Below are 23,381 nucleotides of genomic sequence, written 5' to 3'. Positions count from 1 at the left end.
GGCATAAATGAAGGCTAAAACTAAGAAGAGGAGAATGGAGTGCGAAGATGTAGGTGAACAAAACTCTTCTCCTCCCTTCAAGCACAAAATTGGGAATATAATTGATCCCTCTCCTTATCCCACTGCAGTTTTTCAATACATCATTTGTTGTGTTTAATGTGGCATCTAAAATCTGCAAATATGGCCAAGGATACAAACAAAGCCTGTTGTTATGCATCAATTCTGTTTTTCCATATTTTGCACACCCTTGGGCAAAATATGTCCAAATTACAGCCTAAGAAGTTGCCAAGGGAACCCTTTACTTTTTACCCTGGATTGATCCTGAGATTCCTCAGGATTTTCCTGCCTGCTTTCCTGTCAAGCTATGCCACTCCTTCCACCAAGACTGGTTTCTTGGTGGCAGAGTGGAACTGACAAACCGAAGGGCATGAGCATCACCACTAGGAATGTAGAGAATTGCATCTTGCAAGTAGGTGAGGGATGTGGCAATTTAACTAAGCGGCATCTTCTGTGCAGTGTCCACTCTGAACCCTAGTTCAGTGCCAGTAAAATTGGCAGTCATAAAGGGAGAGGGGGCCTTTTCCATAGCTCAGTGGCAGAGCAACTGCTTTGCACTCAAGAGTGCCCAAGTTCAATCCCCGGTCAGGAAGGGCTGGAAGTATCCCCTGCCTGAAACTCTGGAGAGCTGCTGCCACTTAGTGTAGCAGGTGCTGAGCTAGATGAACCAGTGGTCTGACCTAGCATAAGGCAGCTTCCTATGTTCCTTCTGATGAGACTGGCAGGTGAGGTGGGGAGAGAGAAATATATGGGATTCTATGGTTATTTACTGTAATTCTCACTTCCCTCACTTCATTTTGCCAGATCATCTCAATTTATTATATTTACAGAATCCAGCTGTTTCACATACAGTAGTACCTTGGTTCTCAAATGCCTCCATTGACGAACATTTCGGAACCCGAACGCCGAAAACCCGGAAGTAAATGCTTCCATTTTCGAATGCGCCTCAGAAGTCGAACGGCTTCTGCTGCGTGTTTTTCAATTTTCTCAATTGAATTTGCAGCCTCGGTTTTCAAGCGTTTCGAAACTCGAATGGCCTTCCAGAACGAATTACATTCGAGAACCAAGGTCAATGAGGGGGGAATCCCATTAACACCCAAGCTAACACTAGAATAGTGTCACTCAACCTGCCACACGGGGGCGTCTAACTCCTAGACTTGCTGCTCCCAATGTGTGTGTTGCCAGTCTCTAGTTGTGTCCGACTAGACTAGAGCATTTCAATATAATATGAAAAGTAAGGTAAAGGTAAAGGGACCCCTGACCATTAGGTCCAGTCGTGACCGACTCTGGGGTTACGGTGCTCATTTCGCGTTATTGGCCGAGGGAGCCGGCGTACAGCTTCCAGGTCATGTGGCCAGCATGACAAAGCCGCTTCTGGCGAACCAGAGGAGCACGCGGAAATGCCGTTTACCTTCCCACAGTAGCGGTACCTATTTATCTACTTGCACTTTGACGTGCTTTCGAACTGCTAGGTTGGCCACGTGTAAATAAATGTGGAAGCTGATGTAGCAGTGTTGATAACATGAACCCACGAGGTGGCTAGGAGCTCACTGGCCATTTTACGGGAAGCCCATACATGTATACAGGTAAGGGTGAAGAGTTCCACCCTCCCAGCAGCCCAAAGGCCATATTCCCTTGGGGAAAGTAGCAAGGGACTGTATGTATAATGGTACAAGCACACCCACATGCACACCCACCCACCCCATTCATTCACACACCCAGTTCACTTCATTTCTGTGCTGTGCAATGAGAAAGAGGCAGTAACAGTAGCACTGTATTTACTACCTACTGAATGCAGAATTTGTATTGTATTTTTTAAAATGTTATTTTTGCTGGGATGCGCACAGTTATTTTGGTTGAAATATAAAGCATTGTAAAAGTTAAACAGATAAATGATACACAGCAAGCAACCCATTGAGAAAGCAATCTCTTCCTCCATGCGCAGCTCACTCCACCAGTCAGTGCATTGGCGTGGTTAGAGTGTAGAACTAGGACCGGAGTTCAAATCCCCACTCAGCCATGAAGGCAACTGGGTGACCGTGGGCCAGTCATTCGGTCACAGTCTAACCTACCTCACACAATTGTTTTAAGGACAGGAGGGGGAGAACTGTGTATGCCACCTTAAAGTCCTTGGAGGAAAGGTTGGGGTAGAAAAGTAGTAATAAAATACATACTCTAAACCTTCCCTCCTTATGATCTTATATGCACACACAGATCAGAATTTATAAGATTAGAACTCAGCAATAGAGAAATTAATCCCTGATCAGATGGCCAGCACAAGGATTGGGGGAAGACTATAAGGAAGGGAGGTTTAAATGTATCCTCCCCCATGAACCCCAATCCCACTACTCAGCTGATTGGAAACTGCAGTTCAGCAGCATGGGGGCATGGGGAGGGCCTGTGGAGAGGTTGTTGGGCTGGATGCAGAGGAGACCTACGTGCTGAAGGTGGGCTGAAATCCCCCACTGTGATTTAATTTTCTAAACCACAGAGACTAGGGTGGGATTACTAGCACCCACTGCACAAGCAAATGAAATGTGTGCATAGCTACGGGATCGGCAAGGTAGAAAGTGTAAGGCTGGACAGCCAGAGGAGTAAGACTGCATAAACGCCATGGACTCACATCCAGGATAGGACCGTTGCAGTAGTAGCAGCGCGGAGAGAAGAGGTTGTGGTAGTCCTTCTCACAGTAGGGCTGGCCGTCACGCTCAAAGAAGTTACGTGATCCTATCTCCTCCTGGCAGTGGGTGCAGACAAAGTGCTCAGGGTGCCAAGTCTTTCCCATCGCCGTGACAACCTGGGAAAGAGAGAGGGAAAAACGGCCCTGGCTCCAGCAGATGCTCCACCTCTCAAGTATGGGCATAATATGTGTGACAAAGACATAAAAAAGCACGGAGTCTAGAACAAATGAGAGAGAACGTTCTACTAACAGGTGGATCCCTGGACTGGGGTAGCATGAAAACTGAATTACCTATCATCTCAGAAGAGGGCAGTCCCTCATGGGCAGGGTAGAGGTCACTGGAGGAGCTTACAGCGTACCTAGCCAGTGGATAAATAGAGTACTTCAGTTTCTTCAGCATCGCCAGTCCGTTCATCCATATGATTTTTTTAAAGCCCTCCCAGTTGTAGCTCAAGACTCTCAACAAGTGGGGGTTGTCCTTCAGACTCACCTGTCCAGCAATTGGCTTCTTGCAGGCTCCACATACACCTTTGGCAACTGTTGCTACCCCGAGTTTATGCAAGTCTGACTGGAGGCTTCCGAGCATGCTATCCAACTGGCTGCCAGGCTTTGGAGAAGTCGTGGATGGGTAGTTGTTCCCACCTTTCCCTTGGGACATGAACTGCAACAACAGAGTCAAAGCAGAGACTATTAAAGTTAAGAACCATGCTAAAGTTCTTCTTTCCCTGTGGAAGTTCGCTGAGCCACCTCCTGCCTCCATTAACATATAACAAGAAGGACAGTGTAATTGCAGAAGCTGGTGAAGGGATCACAGTGAAGGGCTAGGATGAATGGTTTCCAGCAGTTTTGTTTGAGCAAGTCTCCTCAAATCAACAGACCCATGGATTAGGTAGTCACAAGAAAAGGCTCTTCCCATAGGCAGATTAATGAAAATGGCAAGGCTGTGTAAGCTCAGATCATGCTTTCAAGCTTCCCAAGGTAAACACAACAAAACCGTATTCCCAAATTAGATTGTTCTGCCAGTGCCACAATATGCAACAACAACAACAACAACAATTTATTATTTATACCCCGCCTATCTCGCTGGGTTTACCCAGCCACTCTGGGCGGCTTCCAACAGAAAAATAAAATAAAATAATCGATTAAACATTAAAAGCCTCCCTAAACAGGGCTGCCTTCAGATGTATTCTAAACATCTGGTAGCTGTTTTTCTCTTTGACATCTGATGGGTGGGGGTTCCACAGGGCGGGCGCCACTACCAAGAAGGCCCTCTGCCTGGTTCCCTGTAGCTTTGCTTCTCGCAGTGAGGGAACCGCCAGAAGGCCCTCAGTACTGGACCTCAGTGTCCGGGCAGAATGATGGGGGTGGAGACGCTCCTTCAGGTATACTGGACCGAGGCCATTTAGGGCTTTAAAGGCCCTAAAGACACCCACACGATGACAATTCCAGCTCTAACATCAGCCAAAGGAATGTGTGACTTGATCGTGAGATGTTACACCACAGTATACTTTTGATTATAACACAGTCTATTGGTGTAAGTCCTTCTGTTCCAATTAACACATGGGGTGCAGGGAGGGTTGGCAAATGGGAGCCTGTGCTGTTCTATAAGTCTTTGATCCTTGCACATGTACACGCTAACTTCGCTATGGTTTTCTAGGGTTAAAGCAGAGATGGGGAAGCTTTGGGCCCTCCAGATGCCATTGAACTGCAACTCCCATCATCTCTTAAATTTGCTTCTGATGTTTTATTGTTTTTACCAATTTTTAAATGTGGTTTTATTTTATTTTTAATTGTATTCTTATTACGGAAAGTGTTTGCCACTTTGGGGGAAATGACAGCATATAAATTTAATAAAACAAATAAATTAATCGAGCATCTAGAGAACATCAGGTTGGTGAAGGATGCTCTGTATGATGCCAAAGGACACAGCGTAGGTATTAGTCATGCACATGGCGGAACTTTCATTTATTACATTTGTCTTCCACATTTATTATTTCTTGAGTAGATTGGCCATCTAACTTTTCCTCCAGGGAACTCAAGGTACGACATGCACCCCCTGCCCCATTTTATACTCACAATAACCCTGTGAGGTAGGTTAGGCTAAGAAATTGTGACAGGCCAATGGTTACGCAGTGAGCTTCATGAGTGGGTGGGGAATTTCAACTCTGGTCTGCCAGATCCTAGCCCAACACTCTAACCACTACACAATATTCTTCCATGAATGAAATCGAGGTGCTGTAAATACAAGTCTCCTATCAAGACACTAATTGTGCTCAGACCTGCTTAGCTTCAAAAAGGTTGCTGTATCAAATGTTTTCAAACTATTCCCCCTGGACTTTTTACTGACTTGGTTAGAATGGCAGGTTTACATGCAAGTCTGCAAATATTAGTAGTCTGCTTGTTTGTTTTTTACTAGCCCACCTGATCACACGTTAGTTAGTCATGGCCTGAAAGAAGAGAGAGTAAGACAGATTTTGTACATCTTTTCCCGCTTGGTTAACCTGTGGTCAGTTTTTACTCGCCACAGGTGACTGGTGATTGATAGGACTGGGGCACAGCACAGTATGCAATTCTCCCAGAAAATGATTCTACTTTATTCCAGTGACATACATATGTTCAAGCAACACAACAAAAAATAAAGGACAAGTCCTAACAAACATATATTCTCTTCATGGGGTTGTTAAATATATTTGAGCATTTGATACCTTGTTTTAAAATGCCTCACTCAATTCATGCTGGGAAGACATTCATACTTTTTACTTGGTAAACTGCATGAGCGTTTGTTGCTGCTTCTCCCATTCTCTAGCCACTAAACTCGCGTCCTTGAAAAGGTCATGCCACAAGCTCTCAAAAATCATGCTGGTTTTAAGAGACCTACTGTTGCTTCCCCATACTAATTAGAAACAAGCAAGCAGGCTGAGCCTAGGGAAAAAGCACAAAACTGCATTTCTGCAGAACACTTGCAATTCTACCAATGCAAGAATCAAATCTATGCCAAGAGAAGTGTTTCCCACACACCATGCTACAGGGAAAAAAGAGAGAGAGGATGCCCTGCCTTCTCAGGAGTGGGAGGACGAACAGCAAGAACTTGGGAGCCCCAGTCCGGAGGTGGAGCATACGAGACCTGAAAAGCATAATTCACAGTGAGTGCTAGCAGGTTGAAAGCTGTAGTGATGTGAGAAAGCCAGTAGAAAGTCCACTGTACGTGGATTCAGGGAAAGTCCTGCACCCCAGTCCTAGCTAAGTCATGAAGGGCTTAAGAGTCCAAACCTTCACATCTGTAAAATGGAAATAATGGCTGTCCATTAAATGTATTACAAAGGTGTGCGAGATAAGGAAAGTCTATCTTGACCTTATACATAAGATGGGTTTACCACACATAACCTGTGTGCAGCCTTTTTACTACAGTGAACTGGAACTGATCATTGCCTGGGATCATTGCCACTTGAAGGAGAAAGTCGAGCACTCAGCTATGTGGCATACAGGCGGCGTCTGCAGCACTTTTAAAAATAAAAACACCAGCATGGAGCAATTATGCAACCATACTAAAACCATGGAGCATGAGGATTTGTAAGAAAAGCTCAGGTGCTCCCAGAAACCCTTGAACAGTTCATGAAGGCAGAAGAAAACTGCTTGTGCAATAAAGTTTCTAAGGGTCACAGAGGGACACATAGTAGGCTGCCTTACACAGACCGCTTTGTGCATCTAGCTCAGTCTTCATCCAACCGCCGTCCGCAATGTGGGCCACACACTATTCCCTTTGTGGCACTACTCCCAACTCTGCACATGTGGCAGAGTGTACTCATGCATACTTAGTACCACTATGAAAGCTAAAATGTGTTTTCTGTCCTGAGCATCCAAATAGTTGCTCTTCCCTGTGAGCTCAGAATAAGCTGATGCCCAAACATTCAGTCTAAGAGGAGGACCCACCCACCCCCAAAAATGAACCTTGTATCCACTGGGCTCACATTGGCACTATTCTAGTAAGTCAGGAGCCCAAAGAAAGAAGACCATGCCTGATCTGGTGGGAAGAATGAATCCTCGTCCGTTTGGCAACCAACTGACACCACCATCTTGGGAGGAGAGGCCACTTCAACTGGCTCTGCTGGGATCTGTGCCTGGGAAGGGGGGCATTCCTCCAGAAGCATTTCCCACTGGAGCAGAGGGTGAGGAGGTGGAGCTGGTGGCACATAGCGCAGCTGGGGGACGTGCACCGATGGTGGTGGTGGCAAGGGAGGTGGTGGTGGCGGAGGATGAGGGAGAGGAGAAGAGAAGGCAGCCTTGACAGAGGCAGCCTTTGAAACATCTTTAGGAAACTGTGGTGGGGGAGAGGGTGGAACAGCAATCGTCCTTCTTAGAGGGAGGGGTGACTCTGCAGGAATTATAACCTAGGAAGGAAGCAGGAAGAAAACATAAACAAGTCCAGAGGCACTTAGTCCAGAGGAATTGCATAGACTAAAGGAGGAGAAAACATGAAATGAAAGAAGTGACCCACTCCTGAGTGTGGAGCCTTAGTCTGGACGCAAAACAAGCAGAAATTATAAAAACTAATGCAATAGTCAAGTATAATCAAACATGAGGGGGAATAATAGCCAGAATCTGCCTTTATGGACTTTCAATCTGCAGAAACCTATGTGGCAGTGGAATCATGTTTCATTTAGTAAAAAATGGAATATTGTTCTACCTCTGAGTGTGCCATATCTACGGAACAAAAATTAATAAATCCAGGGTCCGACACTCTTCATGTAAAATGGGCAAGTTCCCATATTTAAATAGAGGGATCTAGGTCACAAGCCAACGCAGTAAGGGTGATCTGAGTCATCTAGACAAAAAGTAAATCTCCAGTAGGTTTCCAGCAGGTTTAACACTCAAGAAACACTAAGACCTTGCTGTTAATCACCTGGCCAACAAACCCATCTTGAATCCCCTTGCTTTCTCCTGGTGTCCAATGAAACACTGGTGGTCAGGGGCGGATTCTTACTCATATAAGCATTCTAATGGCACATCTCTACTTTTCTCATTTCAGGAATTACATGTGCTCATCTGCTACTCCAGAAGCTTGAGCATCCAGCATGGTTGATGCACACAGTAAGCTGGCTTCTTCTCTTGGACCAAGAGGATGAAAGGGAATTCCTGAGCTTCTCTGTGATATGGATTACCTCTCCACACTTTGAATGCTAACAAGTGCTGTACGGATGTGTCCTAAGCCATTTTCAATATATCAGAGTTAGGAGACTCCTGGAGGAGAGACAAGAAAACCCACAAGGCATTTCATTCTCTACCTTTTCTACCTGCTGACTACCCTCTTGCTCTTTCTTCAGTGGCCTGGAGATAATGATGACTCCCTCGGTCATCCAGTTGTCTGGACTTCTGCACTCCTCCTGTTCAGGTTTGCTGATGCCCAACCTGTCTTGCAGTTCCTCAATCAAGCGGTCTTGGGAGACCGTCTTGTGAAATATGGCTGGGCCCAGCTTGCGCCGTGGCGAGAGGTCGCGGCACATCGGGTGCACGTGGGAAGTCTCTTTTGTCTGCTTGATTACAGATTTTATCTTAACAGGAGGGAAATGGCAGTTTCAGTACAAGAGCTGCAGTGGCAACAAAAACACAGGATGCACACGCTTCAGGCTCAAGAACGGTTAGTGACCAGGAGCAGGAAAAACAGCAGCCATTGCCTCTTCAAGGGGAGGGATGAAAACAACAACAACAAATCCTTTTGGCCCATCCCCAAGCAGCAAGTCAACCTTGAGAAAGGTCTTCCAAGGTCAGCCAGGTCAGCTGAACAAACAGGACTGATAAGGGAGAACAAATAATTTGTTGCAGTAGGGGAAGGACCATGGCTCAGTAGTTTACATGCCCTGCATGCAAAAAGGTCCCTGGTTCAATCCCCAGCATATCCAGGTAGGGCTGGAAAAGCCTGAAACCCTGAAGAGCTGCTCTTGCTAGACAGCATAGACAATACTGAGCTAGCTGGACCAATGGCCTGACTCTGTGTAAGGTGGCGTCCTATGTTCCTAGGCCAAATGTGCTAGATCCAGTGTTAGGAACAGCTTTAAAACACCACAACCAATGGCAGTATCTTCATGCACAGTGCACTGTAAATTCATGGAGGCGCTGGACTATCCTGCCCTGCCAGCTCAATGAGAGCATCAAGGTGTACAGATTCATCAAGGTGAGAACCTCCCTGAGACCTGCGGGTATAGGGCAGTATACAAATTTAATAAATAATAATATTCATGATAATTCCATAGGTAGGAGAACAGATGCAGCATCAAAACAGTCTAGTTTATGGTGGTTTGATTTTCTTGTAGCTTGACCTTTTATAGGAAATGTTGCACTACACCAGTTGCGCAAAACAAATAATCTAGCAAGTGGGTGGCTGTTAGGAAGAGATCCATTGAGCCCAAATTGTTATAAGCTTCCAAGGCCCTCTCTCTCTCTCCAGGCCACACTTTCCACTACTAAGAAGGATAAAAGTGGCTGGTATGTCTTCACAATGCTATGGGAACTGAGTCTGGAGGCCAATGTGCAAAGGGTTGCCACAAAAGTTGTTTTCCTGCAGCATTTTCCCAGTTCACAGTCCCGTACAGCTGCTACTAAGTCTCACTTCGGAGAAGCATGCAAAGCAGCTTAATTCAGAGGGCTCAAAAGCACACCATGCACAGCCAAATGAGATGCACTGGCAGAAGAAATCCACACTAGCTCACTCGCCACTACATGCACTTTGATGCCTGCCTGGCCTGACGTAGAAATCCTCTCCACAGGAATCTTGCAAGAAGGAATCAGATCCATTTCCTCTTTCCAGGCATTTCCCGTCGATCCTGGAGCAGCTGCTACGCCGGAGAGTGCTTCTTTCCATTCACCCGTCAGAGCATTCTGAAGGCTGCTTTTCCTAGGCGCCCTCTCTGGACCTTGCCTCTTCTCGGCAACATCAGGACAGCTGCTTGCCCTGGCTGGATCTTGGACTTCAGTACCATGCAGTATGTTCTGGCCCAAGTGGCTTCTGGTACCTGGACAGTTCTCCCATTGATCAACACTCAAAGGACCAGGTCTGTGCATTGTTGGCACGATGCAGTCTCCCTCGGATTGTAGTCTTGGTGCAAAGTGAGATGCTTTAGAGTTGTTCAGATCATCCAAAGCTCCTTTGTTGATGCCAATCCCTTTGTGAGCATCAACTGTTGGATCAAACACAGGTTCCAACTCTTGTGGCACTGGCACTTTCACCTTGCCACTTATGCAGGAGCTTGAAACAAGCATTGTTGCAGCCTGGGTTCCATCTCTCTGCTCATTCCTCCAAGGTCCTTTTTGCTCTGCAAACCTCTGATTCAGGGTTCCTACATCAGAATGAACAGGCAATGACTCCACCTTGGAAAATGAGAGAAGTTTCACATTGGAAGTGGACTCTCTGCTTGGTCCGTCTGAGCTTGTGAGAGTAGCAGAGGCCTCTGGGTGCAGGGGCTCAGTCCAGAGTCTGGAAGGGGTGATGAGAGAATGCTCTTGAATCACACTAGTGACTGGGCTGTTGCTTTCCTCTTCAATATGGAGCACCTCCAATGGGAGAGGTGCCAGAGGGTGCAGAACACCCCCAGAGTGGCCCATGTCTTGCTGCTTTGAGGTAGTCAGGAAAGATATACTAGGAAGCACATGGGCTGCATCTGAGACAACTGGGCCAGGAAGTAGCTCCAGGGAGGGTTCAGAGATCAGTGATATGGTAGACGAGGTCTGTGAAAAGATAAAGAAATGTGGGAGGGGGAAAAGGATGGAAACAGAATTGAAGGAAGAGGAAGAAGGGGAAAGGGGGAGTAGGGAAGTGAGGGGGGAAAGGAAAATGGCACTAACCTAAGGCTAGCCAGAAGGAACAAGGCGGCAGAATGGAAATCTGGAGATGGTGCTGCGGTTTCTTACAATTGGCAGCCAGCAAGCACTGTTTTGTCTATCTCCTCCCCTCTTCACAGAACTACCGGTAGGTCACCCAAATCGGTTATACCAGAAACCAACCCGGAAGCCAACAATCAGTTGACATAACTGTGACACACGAGCCGCAAGCTTGCTCAAGAAGCCACCATCCCCACCACACACAGATACACCACTGCTTGCTCTGGTAGCAATGAAAGTGAAGGCTTGGAGGACCTGCAACATAAGATTCGAGGGACATGCTCATCCTCATGCAACGGGATCCACAGGAAAAGAGATACAGACCAGAGACTGTGTCCCTTTAAACCAAACAATAATGCTCTGTTCTGAATCTACATGTTCAGTCTCACATGCACAACCAACTTTAAAGGGAACAATGAATACCCATCATTCAGGAAGGGGAAGATCTGACAAACTTATTGACTGCAATTTAACCATTTCTTTAACTAGTACTGCATGTTTGCTGTCATCTCCACAAGCACAGAGAAAAAGGGCTGGAGAGGTACAGTTCAGCTTCTCAAAAATAATTGCTTACACACAGAGAAAAGTGAGAGATGGAGGGAGAGATAGTTATTTTTAGCTTTTGGGTTTGCAATTATGGATTATTTTGTATCTTCTTTTGCAATTATGGACTATTTTATATCTTATTTTAATTTTGCCAAAATAAAAAAATTCCTTCAGTAGCACCTTAAAGACCAACTAAGTTTTTATTTTGGTATGAGCTTTCGTGTGCATGCACACTTCATCAGATACCAGTTAATTTTGCCAGTTATGCTGAATTTCTTGTGAAAATCAAGTGGGCTACAATTATTATTCTTTTAAGTTAAAAGTATATGTTTTTATTGTTAGTGTTGCTGTTGCTTTTCTAAATCTGAAGAGGGAGTGGCACAGAGGACAACAGCAACCAAACTAATCTATCAACAGTGGGCATATCTTTTTTTTGAAAAAAAAGAAGAAACAAGAACAACAAAAAGCACCAAGCTGCTCCAGCTGTTCTGACATATAAAAATAAAAGTATTGATTATTGCCTCATAAGAAAAGGTTTTTAATAGAGGGTGAATTGAATGGGTGGGGTTGAGGGTTGGAGGAGAGGCGGAAAGAAGAGCTAATTTGTCTGAGGCTAGGGGGTGCAATCTGGACGGTTCTTCCAGGGGCGCAAGATCACCTAGCTAAGGCTCTGGGAAGCAGTTGAGTTTCTCGCAAAAATACTACTACTTATATATTTTGCTTCATGTCTCAGGTTCCATAAATGATAGCAGCTTACTCTTTTTTAAATAATAAAAAAGAAAGCTGGGGATCTGGAGATTTCTCTGCAGGTGCTCAGGTCCCGAACCTCACCACTCTCCTCTGTATTCACACTTTCACAATCCCTTGCCCATGTTCTGTCCTCATGTTCTGCACCTCAACCAACCTAGCCTATTGCTTTTTCTTTTACAGCATCAAATGAAGCCCACACTACTCTCACCAAAGAAGGGGTCCTTTTCATGGTGGTCTTCTTCTTCTTCTTCTTCTTCTTCTTCTTCTTCTTCTTCTTCTTCTTCTTCTTCTTCTTCTCTCTCTCTCTCTCTCTCTCTCTCTCTCTCTCTCTCTCTCTCTCTCTCTCTCTCTCTCTCTCTGTGTGTGTGTGTCTTCTCCCCCACTCCTTATCCAACAGGCATGTCTCTCTCTTCTGCTACTTCTCAGGCTGTCTCCTCTATGTTGGTCTTGATAAGGAGCCATTCCACCCCAATAGCTGCATGTTCCTATGTGACATGTGTTGTAGTTCTTGCCCTCCATTTGCTCGATAAAATGTGAATTTAACACCTCATAACTTTACTTGTAATAAGATTTTTCTCAACAATACAGAAAAGGACAATGCTCCTACGACATCCTTGGATTTTACAATGAATTTAAATCAGCAAAAAAGGAAGAACTGGATAGGTTCTGCTACATTTTGCTACGTTCACACGGAAAAGATCACAAACAGGTGAAAACTGCACATATCGAAACAGTTCTATCCCAGACTTTTCTTAACAGATTCTTTTGGACACTCAACAGAATGTTCCCACAACTGCATTATCATGGTTTTGTGCTTAACCATGCATGTGAAAGGTTGTAATCTACTCCCTCACCCTTGTGAATAGGAGAGATTAAAAATACCTTTCTTAGTGGTATCTTCTTAACATATATTTTAGTCTATTTTTAGTTTATCATTGATTTTATTTTTTGGAATATTTTAAATACTTGTTTTTAACTGTTTTTACCAATTATTTTATTATTCTTTAAATGACTTAAAGAAAGGTGGTTTGTTTGTTTTTACAATCAAGTACTGCATAAATTACACACACAATTCTGGTTTTGCATTAGCCCACTTGCTTAGAATTTCTCCTCTCCCATCCTATCTTTTGGTTTTTTTGGGGCTGAGTATTCCTGCATATTTAGCAAGGTATACATGAGATGTGCAAACTACCGCATTTTTCGCCCCATAGGATGCAACTGACCATTGGACGCACCTAGTTTTTAGAGGAGGAAAACAAGAAAAAATATTTTGCTTTCTTGAATTGTCCTAGGCATAGCAGCCAACTCCTAGAGGCCTAGGCGCCTTGCCCCCCCCCCCCAATTAAATATTTGAGGAAGCTTCTTTTGCAAAGGGGGAAAGCTCCATTTTTTTTAGGATCAGCTCAAAGTTGTGCAGCTTTTTTTGCAAATGGGAAAAGCCCCGTTCTTTTGGGGGGGGGTCAGCTCAGAGTTGTGCATCTTTTTTTGCAAAGGGGGAAAGCTCCATTTTTTAGGATCAGCTCAAAGTTGCTGAGTTTCCTTGCAAAGGGAAAAATCCTGTTTTTATGGGGTTCAACTCACAGTTCTGCAGCTTCTTGGAAAGGAAAGGGACTATTTCTACAGTTTCCAGACAGATAATCTAATCAGCCAATCACATGTCTCCCTCTGCAGACACCAATTGAGGCCTAGGCAAGGGGCCAGAGGGGCCCGGAAGGGAGCTAGCTCCCTTATCTCCCTCCCCGATCTCTTGCAATCAGCTGCTGAGTGGATTCCTTTCAAAGCTCTCATTCCCTCATTAGCCTTTAGCTCTTTCTTTTTTTAAAAAAGAGCACAATCTGTCTTTAGCCCCTGGGCAATTCGGCTCCAGGGGCCACGCATTCGCTCCATAAGACACACAGAAATTTCCTCTTACTTTTTAGGAAGAAAAAAGTGTGTCTTATGGAAGGAAAAATACAGTAGTATGCAATATGTGTGACTGAAGAAACTGTACTTCCTTGAAGAGACAGCTCAGTTCTTAAATCAGTAGAAGAAAAAGAATGTGCTGTGTTTCAAAATCCAATATGTACAGTTTGTGAGGCATGCCACATGAGGGCAAGAATGAATCCATGCATCACAGACCCAAATGTCCAGGGTCTTAACAGATGTGCAGCCAGTGTAGAGCTTGCTCTAACACACAAACACCAAAAGGAGGAATGAGGGGTGGTGCTTTATGCAGCAGGGTGAGGAGAGGGACTCAGGAAAATAAAAGTGGAGGTGACATACTGACAAGTGAATGGGAAAGGAAAGAATGGTATTGACTGGGTACCTTGAAGTCGGAAAGTGAAGCCATCAGCTCATCCAGTTCTCTTGTGGCTGATGAGGCAGATATGCGAGTCTGTTGCTGGCTGGAGGTGACCCGCTGGGGGCTGCTCATCTCGCCCTGGTTCACAGTGATAGCTGGACTAAGGGAAAGACAGAAGACAGTCACACACTGCTAAGAAGAGGGAGGTGGCCATTTCTTCCCAAGAACACTCAGCAAGGCTTCCTCCCTCTGAACTGTTTTATCCACAATCTTCCCACTTGTATCTGGCTCTTGTCACTCAGAAGATAAAAACTTTGGATCCTTTTGGAGACAGGTACACTCTCCTGTTGAGGCAAGCATGGGCACAACTATCCATTACGTGCAGATCTGGTTGAACCTGGGCCTCGTTTGAGAATACACAAAGCTGCCTTATACCAGGTCAAACCATGGGGTTCATTTAACTCAGTAGTTAGTTCATCTAACATGGATTAGCAGTGGGTTTTAGACAAGGTTTTCTCCCAGCCCTACCTGTAGATGCCAGTGGTTGAACATGGGACCTTCTGCATGCAAAGCAGAAGCTCTATCACTGAGCTATGGCCCCTTCCCTTTCATAGGAGGCTGCCTTGTACAGAGTCAGACCATGGGTCCATCTAGCTCAGTACTGTCTGCAGCTACTGACAGCAGCTCTCCAAGGTCTCTCCGAACCCTACCTGGAGATGCTGGGAGTTGAAAGAGAGCTACTGTATATAACTGAAACAGAGCTACTCCCTCTCAAACACAGTACCTTCTAAGAGACACTTCCATGGTTTCCTCTGCCCTCAAGCCTCTGCATCCTGATCTTTTAATTAATTAAAATTAATTAAAAATTAATTAATTTAAAAATTTCTCTTTAATTAATTATTCTCTCTCTTTTTCTTTCTTTCTCCCTCTCTCTCAACAGTCATAGCTGTGGAACCTTGTTGCTTTCAGCTCTGTAACATGTACAAAGCCCACCTTTTTCTTCTTCCTGAATGATGTAATGCTCTCGAGCACACTCATTATTTGCTTGCAGTGATTACTGCAACACTTCTCAGATTTCCGGTTTCCTCTCAGAAACCTCTTTCCTCCCTCTTGAATACTGCAGCTTACTTAACCCATTCTGCTCACACAATATGCTCCCCTTTCCTCTACACTGGCTTCCTTTTTCCTCTATCTAGTTAAGCTTCCGCTATTGACCTCTAAATGCTGTCAGTCTCTTTATCTTTTTTTCTCAGACCCACTCTTGTAAACTGCAAAATCACACCAATCTGTTCCCTGGTTGCGTCTTTTCACCCTTGCTGCTCCTGCTCATGAGAGCACTTCGCCTCTTGGTGGACACTTGACACATGGGCCCCAGTTTTCCATTTCTTCTTTGAAAAGAAGTTCCCCTTCTCTTTTGAGGAACCAGAAACTGGCCAATATTGCATTCTCTGACGTGAGACACCAACTGCTTCCTGCACCAGCCTGGAAGCCCCCGCATAGGAAGGGAGAAAGTGGCCAAGTTGTTACTCACACTGGACTGGGCACAGAGCTTTCCAGTTCATCCAAAAGGCTCTCCACACTAGGGCACACGTCCTCAATGCCGTGCCCTCCATTCCGCTTCGGCTTCTCCTTCGGTGGGGTTGCTGATTGTGTGTTCAAAGAGGTAGTGTTCTCTGGGACACCGTAGTGAGATCCAGTCCCACCAGGCAATGAAGGGCTCCTAGTGGCTTCATCTTATAAGCAGAAAGACAAAATGGTTTTTATTCATTTTATTTATTCAAAAGGAAATAAATGCTTGCTTGCTTGCTTGCTTGCTTGCTTGCTTGCTTGCTTGCTTGCTTGTAACAGAACCAACCTCTAAATGGTTTACAAGAAATTATCAAGGGGGGAAACAACCAGCTTAAAAAACAAGCAATCAAAGAGGATATCTAAAAGATAGTTCAAATCAACAGTAAACTTTAGGGAGATAAATTAAAGCACATGTCAGCATTTTCTGTGTCTGGATAGGCTTTGCTTAAAGAAAATGTTTTCAGTAGGCAGCAAAAAAAGTACAATAAAAGCACCTGTCTGGTGTAAATAGGCAGGGAGCTCCAATTTATAGGTACTGTCATGCTAAAAGACCCATTTGCTACAAGTGCAGAATGAATATTATGTGGCACTTCAGTTCACTGTATTTTAATTCCTCAAATTATAATTTAAGGCCTATTTGGGGACCACCAAAATGTGTGTCTTCTCCAACTCTGCAGGCATTTCAGTTACACTGGGAGTCAGAGCACAGCATGTGCATGGGGCAGGCAACAGATCCAGGATCAGGGGACAGGAATTCGATCCCCACCATCGAATTTACCTATGCTGCCAGAGCTATTGCTTCCTACCTGGTGCATAGCCACTGGGAGGGTTGTGCTGAACGGCATTCAGTTCCAGTAGCAGTCGGTCCAGTTCTGACAGGTTATTGCCTAGCGAAGAGCTCATCAGGGTGGGAGATGGTTCTGCAGACTTCTGCTTGTTGGGGAAACTGGTGTTCAAGGGATCAAAAGGGAAGCGAATTGAACACAAATCTTCTTATTAAACCTTGTTAAGTTACTTGCGTTATAGGTTTGCATGGATGGTTGCTGCTGTTTTTACTTCTATATAAAAGCAGTTCCAAGTCATCAAAAGTGATAAACCCCAAATGGCTTATTTGCATCCCATTTGTGGTTTTACTGTTGAGTTGGCAACAATGAGGGCTGATGCACCTAGAGTTCCACATGCAAAGCATGGGCTCCACCAAAAAGTTAAAGCCCTTCCCTAGAATATACCTGATGTGGAGCTCTCTCTCTTATTTTTCTTCAAAACCTACTGGGGGTGAGGGAGCATATAGCTTAATTCACTTGTCTTTATGGTACAAGGGAATTAAAACCTAAGTACATGTAATTGTTCTTGCTGGCATCCATCCAAGCTCCTCCCCACCACCTCCTCCCCATTGCACCATAAAGAGCCACTCTAGCCTCTAAGAACCATCACCATGGAGCTGCAATTAGCTGCATATTCCTGAACTTTCTTTCTTTTCTTTCTTTCCTTTCTGTCCTTCCTTCCTTCCTTCCTTCCTTCCTTCCTTCCTTCCTTCCTTCCTTCCTTCTCTCTCTCTCTCTCTCTCTCACACACACACACACACACACACAGAGAGAGCTTCAATTTATGATGCAGTCTTATATGCCTTGGTGGCATTTTGCTAGATTGGCTTAAATAGTGTTTTTGTTTTACAGATTTTAAAATAACTTTGATTGGGAATGACAGCCACCCATATCTCCATTTTACAGCTGGAGATACAGTGATCAAAACCCGATTACCGAAGGCAGATGTAAAATGAATGGCAAAGCAGAAAATAAAAATCCTGATCTCCTAAGTCCACTGTGCTAGAGAAAGTTAACTGCATTTCACCACCTCAAAATCCTGTTTATGGAATGTTATTCCACAAATGCAGTAGGAAAAGATCCCCAAGAACTAGCTCTGAAGTGAAACAGGAAATGGTATCAACATGGGTGCCCAATATTTTTCTGACCACCACAAGCAGAACCAGCTCCTGACTTCACCATAAGCTTCTGAGTGTAGGGGGGATTTGGGAGAGTAAGCATGGGAATAGTGGGCTACCTGTAGACGTGCTCCTCTTCGCTTACACGTGAAGGAGAGATGGCACACTCTCTGGACACCGAAGTGCTGGAGCTGCACACAGGAGACTGGGACTGCGGCTGCAGAAAGAACCATTTGCATATTTTATTTAAATTTATTAGGAGAGAGACAGAGAGAGATTAGGAGAGAGACGAGTCAAAACCTCTGTTCCAGAACCAGCTCTGTGCAAGAGACTTTCACCCAACTACTGTGTTGCACAAGTATGTAGTCCTTTTTCAAATTCAAAGCACTGAATGAGGGCTAAGGAACCTTTTTCAATCCGAGGGCCAAATGTACAACTTTCTGAGGGTCTCAAGTCAGTGGTGGGCAGGGCCAGAGTCAAAAGTGGGGACAGCAACAAATGTCAATTTTACCCCTGCACAGTAGGCTACTTTCTACACATACTGTACACAACCCTCTCTATATTTCTTCCAGACAAGCAAATGGCGGGAACACTTGGAGTGCAAAGTAGAACAGGGGATGGGTGTGGCCTGGGGAGAGTTCCAAGGGCCAGACAGAAAGACCTGAAGAGCCACTGTCAGCCCCTGGGTATAAGGTTCCCCACCCCATCCTATAAAATTGTCACATTAACACACAAAACTAAGTCAAAATGAGGAGGCTGCACTTGCAGACAACCCCTCTCCTGTGTCTTTGCGCTTCCCTTCCTGTTATATGAACACTCAAGACACTATGATCAGAACAAACCAGGATATGAAGCCAGAGTTTGAAACTGGCTTAAAACCCGAATTTGTTTGTAAGCCACTGACCATCATTTCCAGATCTGACATTTTTTAAAAAAAATGAAAAGCAGCCACTGAAAGCTGAAATCAAAGGCCAAGGAAGGGCAAGTAGGCCCTTAACCCTTTCTCTGTTGGTTGCTGCCTCTCTCAGAATATTCTCAGAATATTCTTCTCCCAAATGCTCTTTCCACCCCCAAGAAAAGCAGCTTGAGGAGAGGCCGTCTGGGGATGAGCAAGGGGGAAACAAAGCAGAATAAGCTGGGAAGGAATAAGCAGCCCCTTTTCCAGCTCCCAAATGCAGCCCCCAAGTGCTGCTTTTCCTTCAACCGTCAGGAGCGAGATACATGGAGCTCCATGTAATGCACACTTTATTCTTTAGTTGTGCTAATAAAGCAAGGCTGGGGAACCTTTAGCCCTCCAGATGTTGTTGGACTTCAACTCTCATCAGCTCCTACCAGTGTAGGCAATGGGTGAGGGATGATGGGAGCTGTAGTCCAGCAATGTTTGGAGGCCAAAGGTTCCCCAGCCTTGCTGTAAACAAACAAAACCAAAAACAACGCAGGGTGCATGCAAAGCAGTGTGGGTCAGTGAAATCTGCTGGTCTTAGCATTTGGGAGATCAGGGTTTGGAGATTAGTCTGAGCTGCAGCTTAACCCCAAGAACCCATTGTGAATTCAGCCTTTGGAACATGCAACGTAAGAAGGCAGCAAATCAAAGTTTACCTCTAACCATAGCTGCCAAGTTATCCCTTTTTTAAAGGGATTTTCCCTTATGCTGAATAGGCTTCCTCGTGAGAAAAGGGAAAACTTGGCAGCTATGCCTCTAACACACAGGCTTCCAGATCAAACCCTAGCACCTTTTATTTTATAAAGCAGCAATAGTTACAGTTCACTTATTTCCTCAGGAATATACACAAATTGGATGGCCCTGAGCCAGCTGCTCACTCAGGCTCACAACCCAACTTGTACAGCTGTTAGAATAGTGACTTTCCTTCAGAACTGATCTACACAAAAATCAGATCATGCAAGAAGACTACTCTCCCCCCCCCACTCCCCAGTTTTACAAAAAGTTGCCACTTCCACATTTTGAAAGGCCCAAACAGTTTTGAGAGCTCACCCTCTACTTACATGCAATGCATGACTGGGATCTTGGAATGTGGAACAAGCAGGATGCAACCTGGTAACAAATTGTTCTCCCTAGAGCTAGCCTTCACCCCCCTCCAGAAACACATTTCATGCTTCTTCCAATCTGATCTATGGCTCATATACCTGTGATCTACAAAACTACATTATCTTTTTCAGAAGCCCCAAGGTGACTGATTAAGATCTGCATCATTCCACTGTGGCTTCAGACAGGGCACTGGTGAGGAGACTGTGAGTAGTGTTTTCAGGGCGTGAACCTTCAGGTCTAGCTTTACAGACCGAAAGAAAAATTGAGCAATCTTCACATTATGCTGCCAGCTAAAGCTGAGTACTGCCATGCTTACTCAGAGCTATGTGGGGAGGGGAGAGTCAGTTTCCATGTAAGCATTTAAACTGGGCTGGTAACAAGCACAATGTGAAGATCGCTGGCCAGAGGAGGCTTCTTCTAATTAAACGAGGAAGCGTCCAATCCCAATTGGAAGCATCAAACAATCACAAGCCATAAATGTTTAGTTCTTGGCAATAAAGTTTTCATGTTATGTTATTAGAGCAAATGCTTTTATCAATATGGCCATAAACCAGCACTGAGCTGAAATATGGGATACAAATATTTTAACAGACAATACGTTGCTCCACAACACACCAACAACTGGCTCCCTCAGTTCCATGAGCATAACTGACAAGCAAAATTACCTGCTGGTGAATATTTCTGGGGATGCTGAGCTGCCACTGGTCTAAAGGTTCACTTACAGTCCCATTCAAGGCCTCATTAGAAGGAGGGGGTGGCACCGGAGGAGGTATAGTGATTTCCTGGTACGTATGATTTCCAGTTGGATACGAGTAAGATGTTTCCTCTGACAGGAAGACTGGTCTTTTGGAGATGTGAGAGGTAGTGGATTCCAGGTCTGCTAACAATGCATCTGCACAGAAGACATACAAGAGGAGAATTAGAAAAGGAGGGTTTTGTCTATATTAGGGATAGAGAACCTCATGCCTGGGGGCCAAACGAAGCCCTCCAGGCCTCTTTATCTGACTCTCAGGTCCAACCTGGCCATGTCCCAATTTCAAGCCACACACCTCACTGACCCTGTTCCAAGCCCTTCTCAAGTGCTTTTGTTGGCTAGAATGTGTACTTGAATGGTAATAATGCCTCTTGCTCACCAGGAGTGAAAGGTACATGCATGTATGATTTTTTTGGGGGGGGTACACAGAAACCTCTAATTTTTTGCATGGCTAGAACAAAGCCTTCTGTACAAAGATAAGAGTCACGTCTATTGCTCTGTCCTGCTTGCAGCCCTGCCCACCACTGCAGCCCCCAGAAGGTCTCCTAGAAAGGAATGCAGCCCTCAGACTGAAAAACATTCCTCTGGGCCTACACACTTTCTTTCACTCCTCCCAGCCAAGTCAACAGGCATCGCTATCCTGAATGCAGCCCTTCAACGAGCTTCTCTGTACTGTCAGAAACCAAGTCTCTAGAAAGCCGCTGGTCTTTCCAACACAGCACCAACACAATTAATAAAACCTTCCTTACCTTTGCAAAAAAGTAAACAGACCAAGACACTACAGCAGGTGATAGCAACAACAAAGCACCCTGAAGATCCAAAGAAAAGCCAGATAGTAATGACTCCTCAGCCCCTGAAGCTTTGCTAAAGAGGAACCTAAGCAGGCCTCTCTCTGAGACAAACCCACCAAAGTCTGAAGCAGACTAATTACTAGTTCTGTGTCATGAACTCATTCAAAACGTGGCCACAAGCACTGCTTTGTGCGAAGCAGAGATTTCGGGAAAGATTCTTCTTCCTCTATATCCGAAGAAATCTAGGAAAGGACTCTGTCGGCCCACACACTTGCTTCCCAGGTGCAAAGAGTTAACACGAGCTCAGTTCCCTGCCAGGTAAATGCAATTTTGCCTCCTGCAAATAGCTTTCAACATGCCGAGTCAGATCGCAAATTCTTGAAGGGGAGGAAAAGCCTCTCCCAGATAAAAATGCACCTTCAAAAAAGGCAGAGGCAAAGTGGGGCAGGCAGAAATCTAGATACTTAAGCTAGCACAGCCTGTCCTTGCTTAGTAAGGGAGGGAAAAAAGTGCAAGAAGCGAAACTCTGCAACAGATGAAAGGTTTTGTTTGGAGCATAACAAGCTACAGCAACTTGCAGTGAATCCCAGCCAGAGTTGCTGTAAAAAGACGCTTCAAGAAAAAGAACAATGGATGACATTTGCCAAGTCAGGCTACTCTCAAAGAGAAATGGAGCACAGGAAAGGTTGAAGGCAAACCAGACAATACGCTATCAATAGACCAGTTAAGGTTTCAAAACGAGAAGTAAGCTTTTGAGTCACACAAAGCTCATATTCCAGCTGTGTTTCTAGGGCAATGTCTGCCTAACTATCAATGGCATGTAGTGAATTTTTTTGTAGGGCCAGAGGTGCCAGCTGGCGAGGGCGATGGGGGTGGGGAGCCACATCATGCCTGTGAGTATCACCTTAAGCTTCCCAGGCTTTCGGAAGAAGGCCCCGGGCCCCTGAAAGGATGCTGGAGCCCTCCTGCCTCCTTCCCAAAGCTTCCTGGGCTTTGGGAAGGTGGCAGGAGGGCTCTTAGACCCATCAGAGCATTGCACCTTCCTCCCTAAGCCAAGAAGAAGCTTCCCAGGCTTTGGAAGGCAGCCCTAGGGAACAATTAGGGGACTACGGTACCCTAGTTCCCCCTAGTCCATACACTGCAAACCACTGCTAACTATCCTTTCACAGCAAACTAAGTAGGTATTATGTTAGACTGTATATGATATAGACAGGGGTTGACATGAAAAAGAACTTCATTGCATAAAAGGTTGTGGCACGACACCACTTAAATAAAAGGAAACGGTATATATTTCAGATGCACATGTAGCTGGACGACCTCAAATTTCTGGCCATTTTGTGTATGAACTCCCTCTTATGTTGCTATCACAGCCATAAAGGAAACTACACAAAACTGCATGTGATGTTGGCATACATATATTTTGCTGTACTTAGCAGATGGAAAGTCTTCATGTTCATCACTTGTTAAGGTCCTATGCAGAAATAGCACCTATTAACTAAACATGTTGTGCATAAAGCAATCTTTAGATGTTCAGAGTGGGAAGAAAAAACATTATTGCCCTCTTAGGTTACTGTTCACGCAATTATGAAGACGGTACTCAGCATACACACACCTACATGGCCAGATCAGGAGAGTGCCTCAACACTGCATACCCATGTCTCTGTACTGCATACAAAACTGAATACTCAGCCAGGGAGATTTTGCAATGGGGTATCTGCTTTTGCTTGCTTTATTTATCTCCCTTGGCTCTCTCTCTAAAAGAGATTTCAATAAACAAGTAAGTTGATGTTTGGAGGACCCTGCAACCTACGGATTCATTTCTAGGTGAATAACACATTTCTAGGTGAATAACACATCAGCTTGTCTGATGAAATTGTCACAGGTTATTAAATGCTTCTTTAAAGTATACACCAACTCAAGGCTTCAGCCCACATATAAAATCTTGCCATGTATAGCGAAGAGGGGTGAAGTAACGTCTGAGCACCCTGCATGTCTTTCAAGACAAAGATGTTGTAGGCGTTGTTTTAATTAGATTACTAAAAGAGTGCCTCCAGGGATACAGTAAAACACCCCCTTTGGGAGTAAGGAGTAC

General features: G+C 44.9%; 1 protein-coding gene across 2 annotated transcripts in view; it reads right to left on the bottom strand.

The window, feature by feature from the left end:
• The window catches only part of PXN (paxillin), a 65,050-nt gene that overhangs the window by 6,000 nt on the left and 35,669 nt on the right, over positions 1–23,381 (bottom strand). Inside the window, exons 2-12 of one of the 2 annotated variants that reach the window (XM_035098567.2) lie at positions 20,410–20,636; positions 17,817–17,914; positions 16,562–16,701; positions 15,718–15,919; positions 14,211–14,346; positions 9,470–10,456; positions 8,020–8,286; positions 6,754–7,125; positions 5,793–5,861; positions 3,228–3,398; positions 2,681–2,854 (exon numbers count right to left, since the gene is read on the bottom strand). In XM_035098567.2, the coding sequence (XP_034954458.2) occupies positions 2,681–2,854; positions 3,228–3,398; positions 5,793–5,861; positions 6,754–7,125; positions 8,020–8,286; positions 9,470–10,456; positions 14,211–14,346; positions 15,718–15,919; positions 16,562–16,701; positions 17,817–17,914; positions 20,410–20,636 (2,843 nt within the window). The remainder of the gene's footprint in view (positions 1–2,680; positions 2,855–3,227; positions 3,399–5,792; positions 5,862–6,753; positions 7,126–8,019; positions 8,287–9,469; positions 10,457–14,210; positions 14,347–15,717; positions 15,920–16,561; positions 16,702–17,816; positions 17,915–20,409; positions 20,637–23,381) is intronic. The other variant, XM_035098569.2, reaches the window with a different exon arrangement.

The sequence above is a fragment of the Zootoca vivipara genome, chromosome 17, assembly GCF_963506605.1.
Source record: "Zootoca vivipara chromosome 17, rZooViv1.1, whole genome shotgun sequence".
Lineage (NCBI taxonomy): Eukaryota > Metazoa > Chordata > Lepidosauria > Squamata > Lacertidae > Zootoca > Zootoca vivipara.
The sequence above is the reverse complement of the archived record's forward strand: the minus strand, read 5'-3'. Positions and strand labels throughout refer to the sequence as shown.